This window comes from Coregonus lavaretus (assembly GCF_964263955.1).
Source record: "Coregonus lavaretus genome assembly, chromosome: 15".
NCBI lineage: Eukaryota > Metazoa > Chordata > Actinopteri > Salmoniformes > Salmonidae > Coregonus > Coregonus lavaretus.
The window spans coordinates 8816486-8839580 of NC_140002.1; the positions used below are offsets into that span (position 1 = coordinate 8816486).

At 43.5% G+C, this 23095-nt stretch overlaps 1 protein-coding gene across 1 annotated transcript in view; it reads right to left on the reverse strand.

The window, feature by feature from the left end:
• gramd1ba (GRAM domain containing 1Ba) overlaps positions 1-20911 on the reverse strand; it is a gene marked incomplete at its 5' end in the record, with an annotated part of 92160 nt that extends 71249 nt beyond the window's left edge. The window contains 2 exons of the mRNA XM_084177528.1: positions 14370-14444; positions 20406-20911. Of these exons, the coding sequence (XP_084033654.1) occupies positions 14370-14444; positions 20406-20911 (581 nt within the window). The remainder of the gene's footprint in view (positions 1-14369; positions 14445-20405) is intronic.
• Between the last annotated feature and the right edge of the window lie 2184 nt (positions 20912-23095).

The following is a 23095-nucleotide window of genomic DNA, read 5'->3' on the forward strand; positions in this document are numbered from 1 at the left end:
AGTCAGTCCTAGCAGCTGGCTCTCTAATCTCTTAATGCAGGATAGATGGAACACACTGTGTGTGTGTGTGAGAGAGAGAAAGATAATGTGTGTGTAAATGAGAATGAGGGAAACCTAAAGTTAATTGTGTGTGCTTGTATATGCCTGTGGCTGAGTCAATTTCCGAAGTTCACATTTTCACTTTGGTCAAGTCACATTCATTGTCGCAGGTTGGCATATTTTGTCATGATTGTTGCCCTGGAGGGAGAACTGCAGAGTGGTCACTAGCTGGCAAAGCCACAAAGTCATAAAATCTGATCGTAAGCCTAACCCTAACCACACTGCTAACCCTAATGCCTAACCCTAACCACACTGCTAACCCTAATGCCTAACACTAACCTTAACCACACTGCTAACCCAAATGGTTAACCCTAACCTTAACCACACTGCTAACCCTAATGCCTAACCTTAACCACCCTGCTAACCCTAACCTTAACCACACTGCGTCTGTAAGTTAAAAAAATAAGCAATTTATATGCTGTACTTCTGCATATAGGCATACTGGTAGCAAATGTTTTGGTTTAAATCAACAGGTGCCTTAAGTGCCCATTTCATATTCAAACGCCTTCCTCATTTGGGTTGAGCTCTGGGGCAGAAATTAGCCTTGTTTTGCTCCCTGCACCATACTCCCTGCTCCAGCACATTTGGCAGCACACCAACAGGGAAAAGGGGTTAGGACTGAAGAGGGTAGTGGAGAGCGAGAGACAGAGGGAGGGAGGGAGGGAGGGAGCGAGCACTGGGGATTTTTCTCCCTCTCTTTCCTGCTACAGTCAAGTTTTGCAGAGTCACCTTACCCAAAATGCACTTGGGCCAAGGCTGGGTGTCACATGGCCAAGGACTGTTGTCATGGAAACCTCCCCTCAGACGCACGGGAAGTGCCACGATGACACAGGAATTCAAACCACTCAAAACCAATGACTCGTGTCACATACATTCAGGTTTCATGAAGGCAAACCAATCCTAATCTGGTAAAACACAGAAGCTAGCAGTATGAGTGTTGCTAGTCTGGTCGATTCCACAGTATAGTAACAGAGAGGACTGCAACAGTGATGTACCTAAAGCCTACCATGTAATTATTCTATCACAGTGGTTACCTAACTTTTTACAACCAAGTACCCCTTTTGAACTTAAACCTTCCCCGAGTACCCTCTTCAGCAACATGGACAGCACTTACACACACCACACATTTGACTGCGCTTTAAACAAGGCCTATAACAGAGAGTGGGTTTGAAAATGATTGTATTTTTTACACATTCATAATGGATTTGGATTAATTTAACATTCAAAAATGCCTTTTGACAGCATTTGAAGAGCTTCTCAACACATCTAGTTAGCAACATATTGATGACTTGAATGTCCCCAAAACACATTCCACTGGTACTCAGCCAAGGATGTATCACTCACTGAGAATATAATGTACCTGATACAACTGACCCATGTTGCATTTAGCCCCGGGAACACTAAAGTATTATTAATATCTTTAGACAGCAATGGAGAGGGGTGGGGGACCATTCTTGATACACACAGGAAACTGTTGAGCGTGAAAAACCCAGCAGCGTTGCAGTTCTTGACACAAACCGGTGTGCCTGGCACCTACTACCATACCCCGTTCGAAGGCACTTAAATCTTTTGTCTTGTCCATTCACCCTCTGAATGGCACACATACACAATCCATGTCTCAATTTTCTCAATGCTTAAAAATACTTATTTAACCTGTCTCCTCCCCTTCATCTAAACTGATTAAAGTGGATTTAACAAGTGACATCAATAAGGGATCATAGCTTTAATCTGGATTCACCTGGTCAGTCTATGTCATGGAAAGAGCAGGTGTTCCTAATGTTTTGTACACTCTGTGTAAGTCCTATGTATTATTATAACAATAATAGGGTTGAAAGAGCGGGACCTAAGGGCGGACCTGTGAATCGAACCCCTGTCTGACAGAACTGCGGTATGCCTTGCAAGGTGTGCTAGCCAGCCTACAATGCTGCTGTATATTCACTGTAATTGTAGCTGGAGACGTGGCTGAGCTCATTGTGGGCCCAAGGCTCTCCTTACACACGCATGTACGCATGCACACACACAGTTTCCTATGCTTTGAGCGGTGCAGCAGGGACATACACCAAGCCAGAGTTCTGAGGGCCAGGCCCCAGAGCGCCCACACACTGACTCTCCGTCCCCTCTATAACCTTATTTGGTATTTCTAGCCACACTGCTTTATACCGGCCGACCAATGAGAGGGCGGCGCGGGAGGTCAGGTGACAGACATGGGTGCCTGTCGGGCTCGGTTAGCATCAGAAACAGAGCCGCTAGGCTGTGGTGCTAATCCCTTAGCTTAGCATCTGCTCTTCTACAATCTGCACCGGACGGGCCTCCCATAGAAAGGTTGACACTGCTCCGGGGTGAAGTTTCCCTTAGGTACAGATCTAGGATCAGCCTCAGCCAACCTAAACCATTAGTGAGGGAAATGCTAAACTGACACAATATCAACGTCTAGGGGAAACTTCATCCTACTCCGGTTGTCACTACTCAGCACGGCACACAGTTTATCTCACGGCACCACCAACACATTATAGTGAGGCTACCGAGACATTAGTAACTCTGCGAGACTATAATTAGCATTATAATTATACGCTATCTAGCACCTTCATCTAAATGAGCACATCAAAGTCAGTGGAGGAGAGGCTGAGGGTGTGAGATGGAGAGAGGAGTTTAGCAAAAGACAAGAAAAGAAAGTGATGGGCCGGAATGAGAGCGAGATAAAGTTTGAACTGTTACACCTTATAAACCTCTTAGCTCTTGTCTGGCTGTAGTGGAGTGTGTGTGTGTGTGTGTGTGTGTGTGTGTGTGTAGGGGTTCAGATAACCCTGGTCTGCTGCATGCTGCAGTATGGTGGTGATGAATCATCAGACATGGTAATATGATACCCCGGTGCTGCTGTTACTGCTGCATCCCTGAAGCACCCTCTACCTCCCAAACACCACTCTGACCTCTGAACCGAGAGCCCTGAACAGATATGTGCGCTCAGACACTCGCACACACACAAAGATGCATGCACACAAAAACCCCTCTCTCTCTCTGCAATCTTCATTTGACAATTCCTTTCATTGGGTCTCACTCTTGTTTGTCCCATGCTGTTTGACTCTCAGGCCACGCTGCTCTTCCTTATAAATGGACAATACAGTTCTATTTTATTCAATTATATTCTGCACGGATCTGAAAACACAGGATAGGTGAAAGCAAATCGGGAACGCCTACTGGAAATCTGCTCTCACCTGTTCCATTTATTAAGATAATTAATAAATCTTTTTTTTTTTGGGGGGGGGGGGGGGGGGGGGGGGGGGGGTTATATTTGTCCTGTTACAGACTTGTACAAGTGTGTAATGGAAATGTGTTTCTTGCATATGCCAACTCCTCCTGAGACACCCTTAGGGAGTGGGGTCATGGCCAGTGTCACCATTGTCCAGCGCCCCTAGAGTAATTGGGGTTAAGTGCCTTGCTCAAGGGCACAGAGACATCTTTTTTTCACCGGGATTCGATCCAGTGACCTGCCTCCAGATCAGGGCACATGAAGGAAAGGAGTCGAGGAAAGCTACTTTACCCCTTTAACACTAGAACCGCTAAAGCAGGCATTCTGACTGCTCATGAATGTATTTATTTATCTGCCAATTTTTAAGTAATGTTCTCCTCCGTCCTTGACTTTTCCTAAATAAGTATATGTAACACACTGCCTTTGTCAGAATCTTAATATCATAAACAGAACTGGAGTTATAACCAGTTTTAGGAGGGCATGTCATTATTTGAATGGTTTTACCTCGTTGCCCCTCCTCCTCCCGACAGGAGGGCCTGCTCCGCTCCTTCTCCCGACATTGGAAAGTGCTGTGGCCAGTTGATAATCACCCCGATAATTGCCTCGATACTGAACCTAAACTATACCAAAACTAATTTCACACATATAACAAATGAAGTAAAGTATGATGGGGGTAGAATGGGTGAGTTGATGAGCGAGGGGAAATGGACAATGCATAATTATGTAGTAACCCATTGTGAATGATGAACAGGGCGGGCCATTCTATTGTATTGATATATTCTATTTATAATCTCAGAATGATATGTACCCTATTTCAGTCCACCAAATCTAAGCAGTCTTCTCAGTCTACTCTGGCCTACTTGGAGTACACAGTGAGCAGGTGAGCAAGTGTCAGAATGTGGTGATGAGGCTTGTGGAACCTTATATTGGCAAGGGGAGAAATGTCACTATGGACAATTTCACTGTCATTGACGAACATGTTGCTTGCAAATAAAGCAAGACTTGTCGGCACCATGAACAAAGAAAGACAGGAGCTCCCTCCCTCTGAGCAAAATAAGGCACTTGCACAGCCGTTGTACTCCACAACGGTGCTGAAGAATGACAAGACAACACTCACTATACCAACACAAGGCAAGAAATAACGTTCCTGTCATGAGCACCATGCATCCAACAGCTGCCAGACAGGAGATAAAAGAGAAAATCGGATACAACCAAACAAAGTGCCTTCGGAAAGTATTCAGACACCTTGACTTTTTCCACATTTTGTTACCTTACAGCCTTATTCTGAAATTGATTTAAATGTTTTTTTTCCGCCCTCATCAATCTACACACAATACCCAATAATGACAAAGCAAAAACATAAGTATTCAGACCCTTTAAATCAGTACTTTATTGAAGCACCTTTGGCAGCGATTATAGCATCGAGTCTTCTTGGGTATGACGCTACAAGCTTGGCACACCTGTATTTGGGGAGTTTCTCCCATTCTTCTCTGCAGATCATCTCAAGCTCTGTCAGGTTGGATTGGGAGTGTCACTGCACAGCTATTTTCAGGTCTCTGCTGAAATCTTTGATTTGATTAAAGTCTGGGCTCTGGCTGGGCTACTCAAGGACATTCAGAGACTTGTCCCGAAGCCACTCCTGCATTGTCTTGGATGTGTGCTTAGGGTCGTTGCCCTGTAGGAAGGTGAACATTTGCCCCAGTCTGAGGTTTTCATCAAGGATCTCTCTGTACTTTGCTCCGTTCATCTTTCCCTCGATCCTGACTAGTCTCCCAGTCCCTGCCGCTGAAAAACATCCCCACAGTATGATGCTGCCACCAACATGCTTCACCATAGGGATGGTGCCAGGTTTCCTCCAGACGTAACGCTTGGCATTCAGGCCAAAGAGTTCAATCTTGGTTTCATCAGACCAGAGAATCTTGTTTCTCATGGTCTGAGAGTCTTTTGGTGCCTTTTGGCAAACTCCAAGCGGGCTGTCATGTGCCTTTACTGAGGAGTGGCTTCCGTTTGGCCCTTCTCCCCCGATTGCTCAGTTTGGCTGGGCGGTCAGCTCTAAGAAGAGTCTTGGTGGTGCCAAACTTCTTCCATTTAAGAATGACGGAGGCCACTGTGTTCTATGGGACCTTCAACGCTGCAGACATTTTTTGGTACCCTTCCCCAGATCTGTGCCTCGACACAATCCTGTCTCGGAGCTCTACGGACAATTCCTTCGACCTCATGGCTTGGGGTTTTTGTTATGCACTGTCAACTGTGGGACCTTATATAGACAGGTGTGTGCCTTTCCAAATCATGTCCAATCAATTGAATTTGGGATGAATTGGAACGCTGACTGCGAGCCAGGCCTAATCGCCCAACATCAGTGCCCGACCTCACTAATGCTCGTGGCTGAATGGAAGCAAGTCCCCGCAGCAATGTTCCAACATCTAGTGGAAATCCTTCCCAGAAGAGTGGAGGCTGTTATAGCATCAAAGGGGGGACCAACTCCATATTAATACTCATGATTTTTGGACGAGCAGGTGTCCACATACTATTGGTCATGTAGTGTAGCTCAGGCTACTAAGCAAAGACTAGTAGCATAATAAAACTAAACTTTTTTTTTTTTACATTTTCTTATTTCCATAATGTTTCTTTAGCTCTGCCCCCTAAAATTATAATGGTTATCTTTCTGATGGTTTTTCATTCGTACATATAGCCTACAGCAGCCCCAATTACATTCAGCCATGGGTCGATTTCTCCTTTAGCAGATGGTCAGGGGGCCCAAACATAGTTATAAATAATTTGTACACTGCAAATTGACTGCAAGAATCCCAATCAGATATAGTATTTGACAAAAACAGAATCCTTTCAAACATTGATTACATTGGGATACGATCAGATATGCCTCTCTATTTATGAAAGGGAATACTTGGGAACATATTTCCTAATTTAAAATCACTTTGAGCTCATTTCCTGGTGATTTTAGAGTCTTATGTGATTTGAGTATTTTATTAAGCCACCCAGAAAACCAATTGGGGAACCCTGGCCTACAGCAACAAACTTTCGTATTCTAATGTTACCTAAAACCTTCAGAAATGCAACCAAAGGATTAAGTTTCCGATAGCATTATTAGACTGTTGACGTCCAAAAGACGCATAATTGGCTCGGGGGGGGGTGTCAGGCTTTTCTAGTGTTAAACGTTGCATAACCATTCCGGTGCTTCCACAATGAACACTCTCTCTAATGGGCTCGGCTCTGCCTATCAACCAGATTATGTTCACGCACGCACACACACACGTTCAGGTCGTCCGAGGTGAAATAGCACCTGGACCTAACAAAACACCAGAAACAGCCAGCTCGACAAATCCTAAAGGCTGAATACTCTTCATACAATGAGAGGTGTAGTTTGTCCGGCAGCTAAAACAATGGCATTTCCATCACCTTGGAGCAGAAGTCATGATTCAGCAACAATTTTTTCGCACATTCTCAGCACAAAAATCTGAGATTTTTTTCATTAGAGTGCCGATTCTCACCTCAGCTTGCCTGTCCCACTGTCGGACCAGTAAGAAAACAAAAAAAATTTTTTTAGAGCTTATAAATCTACTAAAAACAATAGTTTTCTGGGTGAATAATTATTACATCATGGCTATCAATTTATAATTCAAAAGGACAACACCACAACACATTCATTCATCTGGTTGTATCAGACGTAAATAAACCGTGACTGACTCATCCAAATGACCTGGTAAAGTAAAGACCCTTACCAAGGTGCATAATCAAACACACAGTGCATTCGGAAAGTATCCAGACCCCAGATGATCCAGAGGAGGAATGGGAGAAGGTCATGTGGTCTGATGAGACAAAAATATAGCATTTTGGTCTAAACTCCACTCGCCGTGTTTGGAGGAAGAAGAAGGATGAGTACAACCCCAAGAACACCATCCCAACCGTAAAGCATGGAGGTGGAAACATCATTCTTTGGGGATGCTTTTCTGCAAAGGAGACAGGACGACTGCACCGTATTGGGGGGAGGATGGATGGGGCCATGTATCGCGAGATCTTGGCCAACAACCTCCTTCCCTCAGTAAAAGCATTGAAGATGGGTCGTGGCTGGGTCTTCCAGCATGACAACGACCCTAAACACACAGCCAGGGCAACTAAGGAGTGGCTCCGTAAGAAGCATCTCAAGGTCCTGGAGTGTCCAGACCTGAACCCAAAAGAAAATCTTTGGAGGGAGCTGAAAGTCCGTATTGCCCAGCGACAGCCCCGAAACTTGAAGGATCTGGAGAAGGTCTGTATGGAGGAGTGGGCCAAAATCCCTTCTGCAGTGTGTGCAAACCTGGTCAAGACCTACAGGAAATGTATGATCTCTGTAATTGCAAACAAAGGTTTCTGTACCAAATATTAAGTTCTGCTTTTCTGATGTATCAAATACTTATGTCATGCAATAAAATTCAAATTAATTACTTAAAAATCATACAATGTGATTTTCTGGATTTTTGTTTTAGATTCCGTCTCTCACAGTTGAAGTGTACCTATGATAAAAATTACAAACCTCTACATGCTTTGTAAGTAGGAAAACCTGCAAAATCGGCAGTGTATCAAATACTTGTTCTCTCCACTGTATATCTATTTTAGAATAAGGCTGTAACGTAACAAAATGTGGAAAAAGTCAAGGGGTCTGAATACTTTCCCAATGCACTGTATACACTGAACAAAAATATAAATACAACATGTAAAGTGTTGGTCCCATGTTTCATGAGCTGACATAAATGATCACAGAAATGTTCCATACTGTACGCACAAAAAGCGTATTTCTCTTAAATTTTGCGCACACATTTTTTAACATCTGTGTTAGTGACCATTTCTCCTTTGCCAAGATAATCCATCCACCTAACAGGTGAGGAATATCAAGAAGCTGATTAAACAGCATGATCATTACACAGGTGCACCTTGTGCTGGGGACAATAAAAGGCTACTCTAAAATGTGCAATTTTGTCACACAACACAATGCCACAGATGTCTCAAGTTGAGGGCATGTCCAATTGGCATGCTGACTGCAGGAATGACCACCAGAGCTGTTGCCAGAGAATTGAATGTTTATTTCTCTACCATAAGCCGCCTCAGACGTCGTTTTAGAGAATTTGGCAGTACGTCCAACCGGCCTCACAACCGTAGACCATGTGTAACCACGCCAGCCCAGGACCTCCACATCCGGCTTCTACACCTGCGGGATCATCTGACACCAGCCACCCGGAAAGCTGATGAAACTGTGGGTTTGTACAATCAAAGAATTTCTGCACAAACTGTCAGAAACCATCTCAGGGAATCTCATCTGCGTGCTCGTCGTCTGTATACAATTCCTGGAAGCTGAACATGTCCCAGTTCTTCCATGGCCTGCATAATCAACAGACATGTCACCATTGAGCACGTTTGGGATGCTCTGGATTGACGTGACCGACAGCGTGTTCCAGGTCACCAATATTCAGCAACTTCGAACAGCCATTGAAGAGGTGTGGGACAACATTCCACAGGGCACAATCAACAGCCTGATCAACTCTCTGCGAAGGAGATGTCGCGCTGCATAAGGCAGATGGTGGTCACACCAAATACTAACTGGTCTTCTGATCTACGCCCCTACTTTTTTTTTAAAGGGATCTGTGACCAACAGATGCATAATCTGTATTCCCAGTCATGTGAAATCCATAGATTATTTCAATTGACAGGTTTTCTTATATGAACTGTAACTCAGTAAAATCTTTGAAATTGTTTCATGTTGCATTTATATTTTGGTTCAGTGTACAGCAATATGAGTCAATAACAACAACCATGAGCTAATATGAACCTGTTAATTGAGATTCAAACAGCTTTGCAGTCCACACCTAAACCTTGGTGTGCTGTACATAGTAAAACCATGCATCAATAAAAAAACGATACCAAGCAGCACACGTCTTTGTTTTAACTGTTGTCCAAGGTGCAATAGCAACTAAAAAACATCTATTCACCTCATCAAGAACAATATAATATTAGTAGTACATTGCACAAAGGAATGTGGACATACAGTAAGCATAATTTGAACAGCTTTCTCTGAACAAAGCCACTATGTGGTCCAAATCAACGTTCCTCAACTCCAGGCTTGGGTCCCCTCACAACGCACATTTTTGTTCCAGCCCAGCACTAACCCACTGGTTTCAACTCATCCACTGACCATCAAGTGCTCAATTAGTTGAATCCGGTAGATTAGTGCTGGGCTGGAAATAAAATGGGCAAGTCCTGTGAGGAGTTGAGAAACAGAGAGAGTCCAACAGCAGTGCCTTAGACCACTGAGTGGCGCAGTGGTCTAAGGCACTGCATCGCAGTGCTAACTGTGCCACTAGAGATCCTGGTTCGAATCCAGGCTCTGTTGCAGCCGGCCGCGACCGGGAGACTCATGGGCGGCGCACAATTGGCCCAGCGTTGTCCAGGATAGGGGAGGGAATGGCCGGCAGGGATGTAGCTCAGTTGATAGAGCATGGCGTTTGCAACGCCAGGGTTGTGGGTTCGATTCCCACGGGGGGCCAGTATAAAAAAAAAATGTATTCACTAACTGTAAGTCGCTCTGGATAAGAGCGTCTGCTTAATGACTAAAATGTAAATGTAAATGTAAGCAGAGAGAGTGAGAGAGAGAGGTCAGTGCTACTCCTTGACCCTGTGAAAGGCCAGTCTCCTCCTCATTGAGGTCACCCGCAGGTGACAGCCCTGCCTGACTCCCAGGCCGCAGGACATCTGACCCAGCTGGCCACTCTGGACTATGGTGAAAAACAGCCCAATCACCTTCACACACTCAGTCTTGCATTGTTTTTACCACAAACACTCCCTCTTTCTCAGTCCCCCACTTCACTCTCAATTCAATTTCAATTCAATTTAAGGGCTTTATTGGCATGGGAAACGTATGTTAACATTGCCAAAGCAAGTGAAGTAGATAGTAAACAAAAGTGAAATAAACTATAAATATTAACAGTAAACATTACACTCAGAAGTTCCAAAAGAATAAAGACATTTGAAATGTCATATTATGTATATATACAGTGTTGTAACATCGCTGTAATCTGAGGGAAATATGTGTCTCTAATATGGTCATACATTTGGCAGGAGGTTAGGAAGTGCAGCTGAGTTTCCACCTCATTTTGTGGGCAGTGTGCACATAGCCTGTCTTCTCTTGAGAGCCAGGTCTGCCTACGGCGGCCTTTCTCAATAGCAAGGCTATGCTCACTGAGTCTGTACATAGTCAAAGCTTTCCTTAAGTTTGGGTCAGTCACAGTGGTCAGGTATTCTGCCACTGTGTACTCTCTGTTTAGGGCCAAATAGCATTCTAGTTTGCTCTGTTTTTTTGTTTGTTCTTTCCAATGTGTCAAGTAATTCTCTTTTTGTTTTCTCATGATTTGGTTGGGTCTAATTGTGTTGTTGTTGTTGTTGTTGTTGTTGTTGTTGTCCTGGGGCTCTGTGGGGTCTGTTTGTGTTTGTGAACAGAGCCCCAGGACCAGCTTACTTAGGGGACTCTTCTCCAGGTTCATCTCTGTGTAGGGGATGGCTTTGTTATGGAAGGTTTGGGAATCGCTTCCTTTTAAGTGTTTATAGAATTTAACAGCTCTTTTCTGGATTTTGATAATTAGCGGGTATTGGCCTAATTCTGCTCTGCATGCATTATTTGGTGTTTTACGTTGTACACGGTACAAGGTGATCCACTTTCCAGGCCTCTCCATGGGGATATATTCTCCCCATGGGGGACCGGCCTGCCTGCCTACCCAGAGAATCACCACATAATTCATGTGCTGTCCACCAGGGAGGTGGAGCTAGGGGAGGGGAGCATTAGAATTAACCATGAGGGAACATGTGTACAGTGCTCACCCCCCATAGGGCTGTCTCTGCAGGTGTTAATGCAGGGGGTTGTGTGTGTGGTGGGTTCAGGGTCGAGGTGTTTTTGTGATATACTGTATGACCCAGTGTGAGGTAAATGAGCATCCCGGTGAGATTGCCTAGTGTCTAATTGAATACTCCAGTGGGTGGTTAATATGCCAGGAATGTAGGCACCTAGACTGCTCTTCCCTACAGTGTGAGAGTGTTGTGTTTGTTGTGTAGTCAATATTTAAGCTTTTATTTTCATTGTTTTTTATTTGTTTTTTCCTGTAAAGCACATTGCGTTGCATTCCATGTCTTAAATGTGCTGTATAAATATAACTTGATTTGATGGTGTAGGATGAAGCTCCCCCTAGATGCTGATCTTGTGTCAATTTAGCATTTTCCTCACTAATGGTTAAGGTTGGGATTGTGGGAGGGGAAGCTCATCCTAGGGGAAACTTCACCCTGGAGTGAGAGTCAATGGGGGGAATGATGGGTAAAGCATCAAGCTACTGTGATATATCCAACCATGACTTTCACAAGGAGAGTTGTTTTGAGAACTCAATAATATCCAGACCTGGGTTAAATACGTATTCAAATGCCAGTCAACAAGTAGGCATTCAAATCAAATTCATGTCTTGGGCAGTATTTAAAAAAATATGCAACTTATATACAAATAATGAAATACTGATGTATTTGAATCCAGATCTGAAGATATCTGAGATGAGTAACAAGACTCAGTCCAAACACTCTAGCTAGTTACCATTTTACAACATAAGACAGGTGCACAGCCAGCACATAATTATGAGTCACACGCTTTCTCTGACGTCTCACACACACACACACACACATTCTTGAGGGCGGCTGTGAAAAACACCTTCAAGGGGGATGCAAAAGTGCAGACGTGACCACATTTGCATGTTCATAAATAATTACGGTGTTAGGTAGCCATACCTCCACACCAGTGAAGGAGCCTCAGAGTTACGTGACCATAAATAAATGCATCGGTGTGCCAGGCAATCTGTTAGTGAGCTGGCCAGTGCTGATCAAAGTTGGTGATCAAGCCTCTGAGTGATAACTGTCTGGTTTGATATACATTAGTGGACTTGCTGAGAGCAACATCATCCCTACAACACCACCTGCTACGAGGCATTCTGACAGAGGCCAATGCCAGTTTTGATGACTTACTACTGCACAACAATGTCAGATGGCTCAACAAAGGCAGGGTTTTGGAATGCTTTTGGGCCATTCTGGAGGAAATCAAAGCTTTCTTATCAGAGCAAAAGAGTGACAAGGCAACTCAGTTTTCTGAGTTTTTGGAAGATGAAGAGAAGATGGAAACAGTTTCATTTTTGACAGACATTACATCACACCTTAATCAACTGAATGTTAAGCTGTGTGATATGAACAGCAGTCTGGGCTTTCCAGAAGAAATGTGATATTTTCAAGAATGATCTCCAGGGAGAACTTGTTCAATTCCCCAATCTTCTGGTGCAAACGCAGGGAGACAAAGATGTTCCCAACCATGTTGATTTCATCCAGAAGCTGATTGATAACTTCAATGCTCGCTTTGATGACTTCACTGTTGGAAGAGAACTGTTGCTGCTCATCCAGAACCCCTTCCAGGTCACAAATGTGACAAAGTTGTCAGAAGAAGCAAAACAAATCTTCAGATGGGTAGATGTTGCATCACTGCTAATGGAGTTGATTGAGCTGCAAGAAAATGTGGCTCTGAAGGAGCAGGCTGGTGATTGTGACCCTGTCACTTTCTGGGGAAAGATGGTGCCTGCAGCTGATGTCCCTGTTCTCAAGAAACTGGCTCTAGACATCCTGACCATGTTTGGCTCCACATACAGCTGTGAATCAGCCTTCTCCACAATGAACTTTGTTAAAAACAAATACCGCACCAGGCTCACCAATGAACACCTGCACCAGTGTCTCAGAGTTGCTCTCACACCATTTGTGCCAAAGTTCAAAGCATTAGCAGGAGACAGAAAGTGTAATTTCTCTCATTGATGCAAGGGAAAGAGCCAGAGTGACTTATACATTAATATTGCATGGCCCACAGTGACGTTCTGTGCATTCAGATTCTTATTTTTGTTCAACTCTCCTTTGTTCTCCAGAAAACACACACTTTATTTGATTTAAAAAGATATATTATTCAAGGCCCATGTACAATGGTTCACAGTGCACTTTTTGCATAGACAATTATACAACCACTTTTGTTCTTCAGCAATGTTGATGCATGTTGCACATGTTTACATTCAAAATAAATAAGTTCTAATTAATTCAAATTCTTAGTCTCATTTAATGTATTTAATGTACATTTTATATAACAACATGTTTCCTAAGTCATAGACGACTATGTTTGTTACTACACTGTACCACAGAGCCGATAAAGGACGATATCCATCCGGACCTTTGCCACCTAGGAAATTTGTGTCACTGGACCTTCTCAAATAGTAGTAGTACCCCTGGTGTAGACTGTGTAGAGCCCTTTAGTCAAGGGTTTACAACCTCACCAGTGCTCAGTGTGAGAAAATGAAACTAAAAGAGAGAGATAGAGAAGGAGATGGAGACTAGGGGAGATTCTCTAAGACTGTTGTAGTGTATACAGCCTCCTTGGGATCAAGCCCAGGAGACATTTGATGAGAAAAAAATAAACTGTTGTTTCACAGCAACTTAACACCTCCCATTTAACACTTGTGTATTGAACACCCCTCTTTAAAAAACAGTCCCCCTCCCCCGTCTCCACTCTCTCTTTATCTTTCCTTCTCCCTTTCTCTCACACACATTCTCCTCTCTCTCTAATTGACTCTAACCCTTCACTACTGTGTAGCAGTCCTCCTTTGTAGCAGCACTGCCCTCTAGTGGAATTATCAGACATATGCAGGTACTTTACTGAGGACCTCAGACATCATCATCGCCACATCACTTTGCAGGCTAGCAAGTTGGGTTAAGTTGGCTGATACAGTAAAAACATAACGTCTTCCAAAAGTCTTCATGAGCAATACATACCATTTTTATTTGCTCTCTCATTGCCTTTTAAGCATTCACCCAGCTGCCCACAAGCATGCATGTTTGAACACGCGAACGCATGCAAGCATGCAGTCACACAGACACCCCTCACCCACCCACACGCGCACAAACACAAACACGTGTTACACACCTCTCCTCCCGGCTATGAGGGGTCAAGAAGCGAGCAGAGTCCTCCTCATGGCTGCTCTGTAGGCTACTCTCCCTGCTGGGGAAACACATCACAAAGAGACAGTGTTAGGTGGGTGTAAGATGTGTTGTTTACCACACGCAACCAGAGATGTGTGTATGTTTGTGTGTTTGTCTGTGTGTATTCAACGTGTATGTGTGCGTGCCTGCGTACGAGTGTGCTTGACCCACCCGCCCGACTAGAATCACTACTCTCGGCGGGTCTGACTTAGAATATGTGGACAACTACTAATACCTAGGTGTCTGGTTAGACCGTAAACTTTCCTTCCAGACTCACATTAAGCATCTCCAATCCAAAGTTAAATCTAGAATCGGCTTCTTATTTCGCAACAAAGCCTCCTTGACTCATGCTGCCAAACATGCCCTCGTAAAACTGACTATCCTACTGATCCTTGACTTCGGCGATGTCATTTACAAAATAGCTTCCAACACTCTACTCAGCAAATTGGATGTAGTCTATCACAGTGCCATCCGTTTTGTCACCAAAGCCCCATATACTACCCACCATTGTGACCTGTACGCTTTCGTTGGCTGGCCCTCACTACATATTCGTCGCCAAACCCACTGGCTCCAGGTCATCTATAAATCACTGCTAGGCAAATCCCCACCTTATCTTAGCTCATTGGTCACCATAGCAACACCCACCCGTAGTATGCGCTCCAGCAGGTATATCTCACTGGTCATCCCCAAAGCCAACACCTCCTTTGGCCGCCATTCCTTCCAGTTCTCTGCTGCCAATGACTGGAACGAACTGTAAAATTCTCTGAAGCTGGAGACTCTTATCTCCCTCACTAACTTTAAGCATCAGTTGTCAGAGCAGTTTACTGATCACTGCACCTGTACACAGCCCATCTGTAATTAGCCCACCCAACTACAGTGAGGGAAAAAAGTATTTGATCCCCTGCTGATTTTGTACGTTTGCCCACTGACAAAGACATGATCAGTCTATAATTTTAATGGTAGGTTTATTTGAACAGTGAGAGACAGAATAACAACAAAAACATCCAGAAGAATGCATGTCAAAAATGTTATAAATTGATTTGCATTTTAATGAGGGAAATAAGTAGTGACCCCTCTGCAAAACATGACTTAGTACTTGGTGGCAAAACCAAGTCATTAAAGTTTCGAGGCTGACGTTTGGCAACTCAAACCTTCAGCTCTCTACACAGATTTTCTATGGGATTAAGGTCTGGAGACTGGCTAGGCCACTCCAGGAACTTAATGTGCCTCTTCTTGAGCAACTCCTTTGTTGCCTTGGCCGTGTGTTATGGGTCATTGTCATGCTGGAATACCCATCCACGACCCATTTTCAATGCCCTGGCTGAGGGAAAGAGGTTCTCACCCAAGATTTGACGGTACATGGCCCCGTCCATCGTCCCTTTGATGCGGTGAAGTTGTCCCCTTAGCAGAAAAACACCCCCAAAGCATAATGTTTCCACCTCCATGTTTGACGGTGGGGATGGTGTTCTTGGGGTCATAGGCAGCATTCCTCCTCCTCCAAACACAGCGAGTTGAGTTGATGCCAAAGAGCTCCATTTTGGTCTCATCTGACCACAACACTTTCACCCAGTTCTCCTCTGAATCATTCAGATGTTCATTGGCAAACTTCAGACGGGCATGTATATGTGCTTTCTTGAGCAGGGGGACCTTGCAGGCGCTGCAGGATTTCAGTCCTTCACGGCGTAGTGTGTTACCAATTGTTTTCTTGGTGACTATGGTCCCAGCTGCCTTGAGATCATTGACAATATCCTCCCGTGTAGTTCTGGGCTGATTCCTCACTGTTCTCATGATCATTGCAACTCCACGAGGTGAGATCTTGCATGGAGCCCCAGGCCGAGGGAGATTGACAGTTCTTTTGTGTTTCTTCCATTTGCGAATAATCGCACCAACTGTTGTCACCTCCTCACCAAGCTGCTTGGCGATGGTCTTGTAGCCCATTCCAGCCTTGTGTAGGTCTACAATCTTGTCCCTGACATCCTTGGAGAGCTCTTTGGTCTTGGCCATGGTGGAGAGTTTGGAATCTGATTGATTGATTGCTTCTGTGGACAGGTGTCTTTTATTCAGGTAACAAGGTGAGATTAGGAGCACTCCCTTTAAGAGTGTGCTCCTAATCTCAGCTCGTTACCTGTATAAAAGACACCTGGGAGCCAGAAATCTTTCTGATTGAGAGGGGGTCAAATACTTATTTCCCTCATTAAAATGCAAATCAATTTATAACATTTTTGACATGCGTTTTTCTGGATTTTTGTTGTTGTTATTCTGTCTCTCACTGTTCAAATAAACCTACCATTAAAATGATAGACTGATCATTTCTTTGTCAGTGGGCAAACGTACAAAATCAGCAGGGGATCAAATACTTTTTTCCCTCACTGTATTTATTTTGCTAATTTGCACCCCAGTATCTCTATTTGCACATCATCTTCTGCACATCTATCACTCCAGTGTTAATACAAAATTGTAATTATTTTGCACTATGGCCTATTTATTGCCTTACCTCCATAAGTTACTACATCTGCACACGCTGTATATAGATCTTCTATTGTGTTATTGACTGTACGTTTTTGTTTATCCCATATATAACTCTGTGTTGTTGTTGTTTTTATCGCACTGCTTTGCTTTATCTTGGCCAGGTCGCAGTTGTAAATGAGAACTTGTTCACAACTGGCCTACCTGGTTAAATAAAGGTTAAATAAATAAAAAATAGTATGTGACACCTAGTTGCATGCCCTTTAAAGGGGCCATCTGCAGTTCAAACAATAACAAAGCAGGCATCCTGCCTCTGTTTCGGTAAAACGCTGAGGGATGGAGCTGGAGAAATGTAACCCCTCTCAAACGCTTAGACAGAGCTATGCATGCAAGGACTGACCATCTACGATGTCAAAATTATAGTTTTAACCATGTTTTGAGGCTACGCAGTGTTTGTTTACAATTATGTTGTTTAGAAATAATGGACAAAAACACTTATATTTGAGAATATGATGGGGTACGACAGTTGAACTAAGCTCATGAGGCATTTATAAGTTATATTATTCAAGAATCAATGGGTATATATATTATTCATTTAAAAGCCCAAAAAATTTACTTTAAGCAATTTTCCAATGCAAATAGGACAATCTGATTACTTAGCCAACACACATTGTCAAATGTCAAACTCAGAAAACCAAAGTCAGAAAACCAGACAGAAGCCCCCACTAGAGCGCAGCAAAGACTATTTATTTACAAAAATGTTTTACTTTAGTTTATTAGTAAATATTTTCTTAACTCTTCTTAAAACTGCATTATTGGTTAAGGGCTTGTAAGTAAGCATTTCACGGTAAGGTCTAGACCTGTTGTATTCGGCGCATGTGACAAAATTTGATTTGACTTTGTCAACAATGAGGGTAAATATGTTATGGTAAGGCCAGGAATCGTTCCTGAATGTGATTTGACTAGACATAGTTGTATATAGCTATGTCTTATTTCTAGTCTAGAACTAGGATTAATCTGTGTCCGGGAAACTGGCCTGTAGAGACATATACTGCGGCTCTGGTGGTCGTCTAGTCACCGTAAGCTATAATTTGTCCTATTGAAAGTCTTTCCATGCACTGTTGCCAGTTATCAGGCAGCAACATTTATGCAAATACAGTGAGATGTTTTCCGTAAAGGGGCATCCAAAGACAAAAACAACAAAAGACAAGCCTCCATTTGTCGGATAGGCCTCTTCACATAACCAAGAGTGACAAGACTACAATGTGCCTTACATGTATCACAAGAAAGAATGAGACAAAAAAAGTGCCACCTCCCGTAGCAACTTATATACAGTCAGAGCAGCCTGGGCGCCAGTCTGTTTCTGCGATAGCCAACTTGGCAAGACTTGCCATGACAACAACGAGGCATGGGTGCAGAAACAGTCTGCCATCCAGGCTGTGTGTCAGAGCACCGGAAACTAAAGGCTCGCTGGGCTACGTAAGCAGCAGTACTGTTTTATATTTAGCAAATCAGAGCTGCGTTTCAAATGGCACCCTATGGTACACTACTTTTGACCACAGCCCGTAGCCCAGGTCTTCAGAAAGAAGTGTTGGTTAAGAATATTTAATATAGCCACGTAGACGACTCCTTCCAGTACTGTCCTCTGGCATTTTTACATGGGTTATGTCCCAAATGGCACCCTATTCCCTATATAGTACATTACTTTTGACCAAAGCCCTATGGGCCCAGGTCAAAAGTAGAGCACAACATAGGGAATAGGGTGTCATTTGGGACACACAAAGTACCTTTAGCTCTCATCTGTAAGGCTGTACATGTCAGGGTACTAGCACACTTGTCAACTCCCGAACTATCTATTCTACAGTAATGAGCTTGGATTGTAGCTTCTCACTTTGTCTCCTGGGATGGCTGTTGTATGAAGTCAGAGATGGGCAGGTTGACGTTTATTGGGATTAATCTTGTCCTGGAGGCAGAGCTAAGTGATTTCCACTAGATGGGCCAATGGTAAAGTTGGCTATCTATATTGTAAAATTAGGGTTCGATTCCCACAGGGGGGTATGAAAAAAATAAAGTAATGTATGCACTAATTGTAAGTCGCTCTGGATAAGAGCGTCTGCTAAATGACTAAAATGTAAATGTATACGAAGCTAGTAACAGACACCAGGCAACTTCTAGAAATAAACATTATGCTCATAAAATATGTAGAAGGCCAAAACATCAACTTCCAATAGTGAACATACACCCACATAAAAAATAAAAAAAACGTATTTATTAATTATTAATAAAGTCATGTTCAAATTATTTATTGCCTAAACTATGTATTATGGCGATGCAGTGCTGTGCATAACATCTACATTCACTGAAGACCAAACTCTGTCAGTAAGGGCATTTGTATTCACTAAACATTTATATCCATTATTCTTAAGTGCACTCCTGCATTTCCTGTTGTTTGATGATAAATAGCATGGGGCTGGTTTTATTTATAATGTATATGACAATTCATGCTCAGCACTGTGGCTTATTTAAAATTTAAGTAGCCTATTCAGAGTCAAGGTAAGCTTGGGGGTAAAAATAACCTGTTTATAGAACAAACTGGGACGTCACCAGCTGGTGTCTATGGCTGCGTTTAGACAGGCAGCCCAATTCTGATATTTTGTTCACTAATTGGTCTTTTGACCAATCAGATCTGCTCTGAAAAACAGCTGATGTGAAAATGTGATTGGTCAAAAGACCTATTAGTGGAAAAAAATATGAGAATTAGGCTGCATGTGCAAACGCAGTCTACTAGATCACAGAAACCTGGGATGAAGTTTCAATGAACAAATAGGGTCCCACTGAGGACTTGAAACACTAAGTGCACTCTGATTTTGCGTGTCACTAATCACTATTAGGAGCTTGTTCGAGTGAAAAAGTGATAAAGGTCGTTGAAATCAACAAACCACATTTCCCTTTAATATAAGTAGGGTGTGACATTTTTTACAGCACAGATTTTTTTCAGGAGCAATCTCATAAACAAAGACAAAAACAAACTACATCCCAGCAACTCTACAGACCAGGGCCTGTATTCATAAAGTGTCTAGATCAACAACAAAAAATATTAAGAAAATGATATGGACAAAGGCACCTCCTACTCTAATCATACCTTTCACTTAGTGTGTAAAGTTCATTTTTCTGGTCATACAGAGACTGTTCTGTTTAATGGTTCTGTTCTATGGTTCCACTTCTACATGGCTCCAACTTCCGACTACACTTTTATGCTTGAGGATGCCTTAAAAATAGTAAGCTTGCCCGACTTTATATAGAACACTTAATGGGTAACCCACACTTGTATTATACATTAATAACACCTGGGGACTACCCTCATTTGTTATGTGACTGCCTAGCAGTAGGTTGAAGTTTCCCCTAGTCCCTGATCTTAGGTCAGTTTTGCATTTTTCCCACTAATGGTTAAGGTTAGGATTGGGGAGGGGAAGCTGATCCTAGAGGTAACGTCACATGGAGCTTCTATACAGACCTGCTCTCACTGCCGTGCTCCTTCCTCTCACGCACGTTCAGCCAGCGGCGCAGCAGGAAGCGCTTGCGTCGCGGTGAAGCGCTGGGCGTGGAGCAGTTGGACCAGGTGGCTGCCGCGTCATCGTCGCTGATTGGCGTGATCTCGATGGACGGCAGCTGCAGGTACTCCATTGCCCCTGAGAAGGAGCGCGACCCCTGGCCCTTACTCATGACCTCTGACCTCGTGGCAGCCGCCACGGACACAGCCGGAGTCACACTGCTCTCGCTCTGCACGTTCTTCATGCGTCGCATCTTGAAGCGCTTGCGGCGGAGGGACGGAGTGGCGGAACTGGAGAGGGCGGAAGGGTCACCATCCCCGGCGGGTACCTCAACTTCGTCTCCCCCGGCGGAGGCTCCCAATCCTGGGTCGCCATCCTGGCTCTCCCAGTCCCCGGGGGCCTGCACCTGGAAGGAGGGGAGCCGAAGGGTCTCTGACATGATCTTCTGTACCACCAACAACTGGCTCATACAAGCATGACAGCAGCCGAGGGGCACCCTCTATCCAGAGAGGCTGATAGAGAGAGAGAGGGAATGGATGTCTTGCAGGATGCTTCGTGGAGTGCAGTAGTGTAGGTGGAGAGACCTTTTAACTGTTTTGTCCAGAGTGATAGGGAGTATACAGAATCAGGACTTGGTCGAGGTTGTGACCACCTTGTTATTGTGTGACAGAGATCAGGGCAGTTCCTCAGTGGTGCTGATGAGCCATGGCCTCTCCTATCCAGTCCTGCTGTCTGTCCTCTCCAATGAGACTAGAAAAAGCAGAATCCCTGCCTTCACTAGTGATCAGAGACATCTGGCATGTGGCTCTATTTAAGTACTGTATTCCATGAGGTATGTCAGGTTGTGCTGACAAGTGGAGGTTTAATGTTACACCAGTTCTTCCAAGTAGACGGTTGGGTGCAAAAGCACCATGGGATCTTCTTGTGTCCGGTAACTTGCTCTATGGGCCGAGGTCTTGAGCATTTCTGATCCAGCCGCCACTGGGTGTCCTTAGCCCATAAAGACAAGTGCAATTCAGCGCCCCCCGGGTCTAGTCCCTGGTATCACAGCCATGACCTAAAAGTCAGAGGAAGGTGAAAGGGTACTGTATGCTAAGTATGGTGTAGCCGCATGCATGCAAATATTCACAGCCCCAGTCACAATTACACACACTGATGCAGATATGCACACAGACACACACACACACACACACACACACAGAGCGAGCAGGGGACTGATATTCTGATTGGTTTCATCTCCTTCCCAGCAGGGAGCCGATTCAGAGAAAATTACTGTTGATTCCCCTAAATGGGAAGCAAATTTCTGTCTGCATCACAAATGGCACCATATTCCCTATGGGTCAAAAGTAGCGCACTGTGTAGGGTGCCATTTGGAACGCAGATCTGAGTTGAGTGAGCCACCATCCATCACCCAACAATTTCTCTGCAGATTAAGGCCAAAACAGAGTGGGGATGCCATTCACATCAGATAAAGACTGAGAGAAACTAACAGCCAATTCTATTAAATTTTTTCTGTGGATGATAAACTCCAGCTCCAAAATTCCCAGCTTTCAGATTTCCATAGAAGTCAGATAATAACAAGACGTACAATCTTTTCTTTCCCATATTTTCTGTATTGACTTTTCATTCTGATCATGCCAGTTGTTTAACTTGCAAAGCACTGTTAAAAACTCACTCTGGCAGATTAGATATGTGTCAAAGAACTTCCCTTCACAACTAAATGGAGAACGGCTTATTGAGGACGTTGTTTGAATTGTGTTCAATACAGATTACAGGCAATTTACAGACTGAGCATTAAATAAGATAGTTACCTGCATCTAATGTAATATATGATGTTGAAAAGAGCTTGAACATAGTGCTTCAAGTTCATATTAGTCTGTGGCGCAACAACATCCAGTCCTGTGTTCACAGGATGTGGTTAAAACAGAGTAATGTAATATTTGGCTGCAATTTGATTACTATAAAATGAATGTACCTCGTATGCCCTTTCACACATACTCCTGCATGCATGCACACACACGTCTTTTAAAATTGTGTGATTTTGCAGGATCACATTTTCTAAAAGGTCTTGTTCAGGGCTTTAAAAAATGTACTGACCTAAAGTGTGAGCAACCCCTCCACTGCCCACATTGTTGGTGGCAGCTTTCAAACAGTCAACAACCAGGTTGATAGAACACAGTTCAAAAACAAACATCCCCAACCAAGCTCAGCACATTGTTTATTTTTTTTAGAAAAATATTGCATTAATACTTTCTTCACCTTAGACCTCCACAACTTTCTTGAAATATGTATATTTTTAAAGGTGCAATCTGGGATCTGTTCAATAGTCATTTAAATTCTGTAAATGCCTCATGGTCTATGAATTCGAGAGGGGTTACATATACCCAGCCCTACCCCTATACAAAAACAAGTGGTGGGGCAGGGGCTGCCATTTTGCTGAAAAACTAATCCAAGACTGTAGCTTAAAAATACATAAAAAATCCACAAAACTTGTTTACAGTATAACAAAAATCTTTACTTTGTCAATAACATTCAATGGTTCTGCTCCAACAGCAGTATGGCCTTCTTTAATGCTTTAATCCATAAAAGAGTAACTGAAAAATACATTTCAAAATAAAGCCCAGTACACAAAGAGAAATAGGCCTATGTGTGA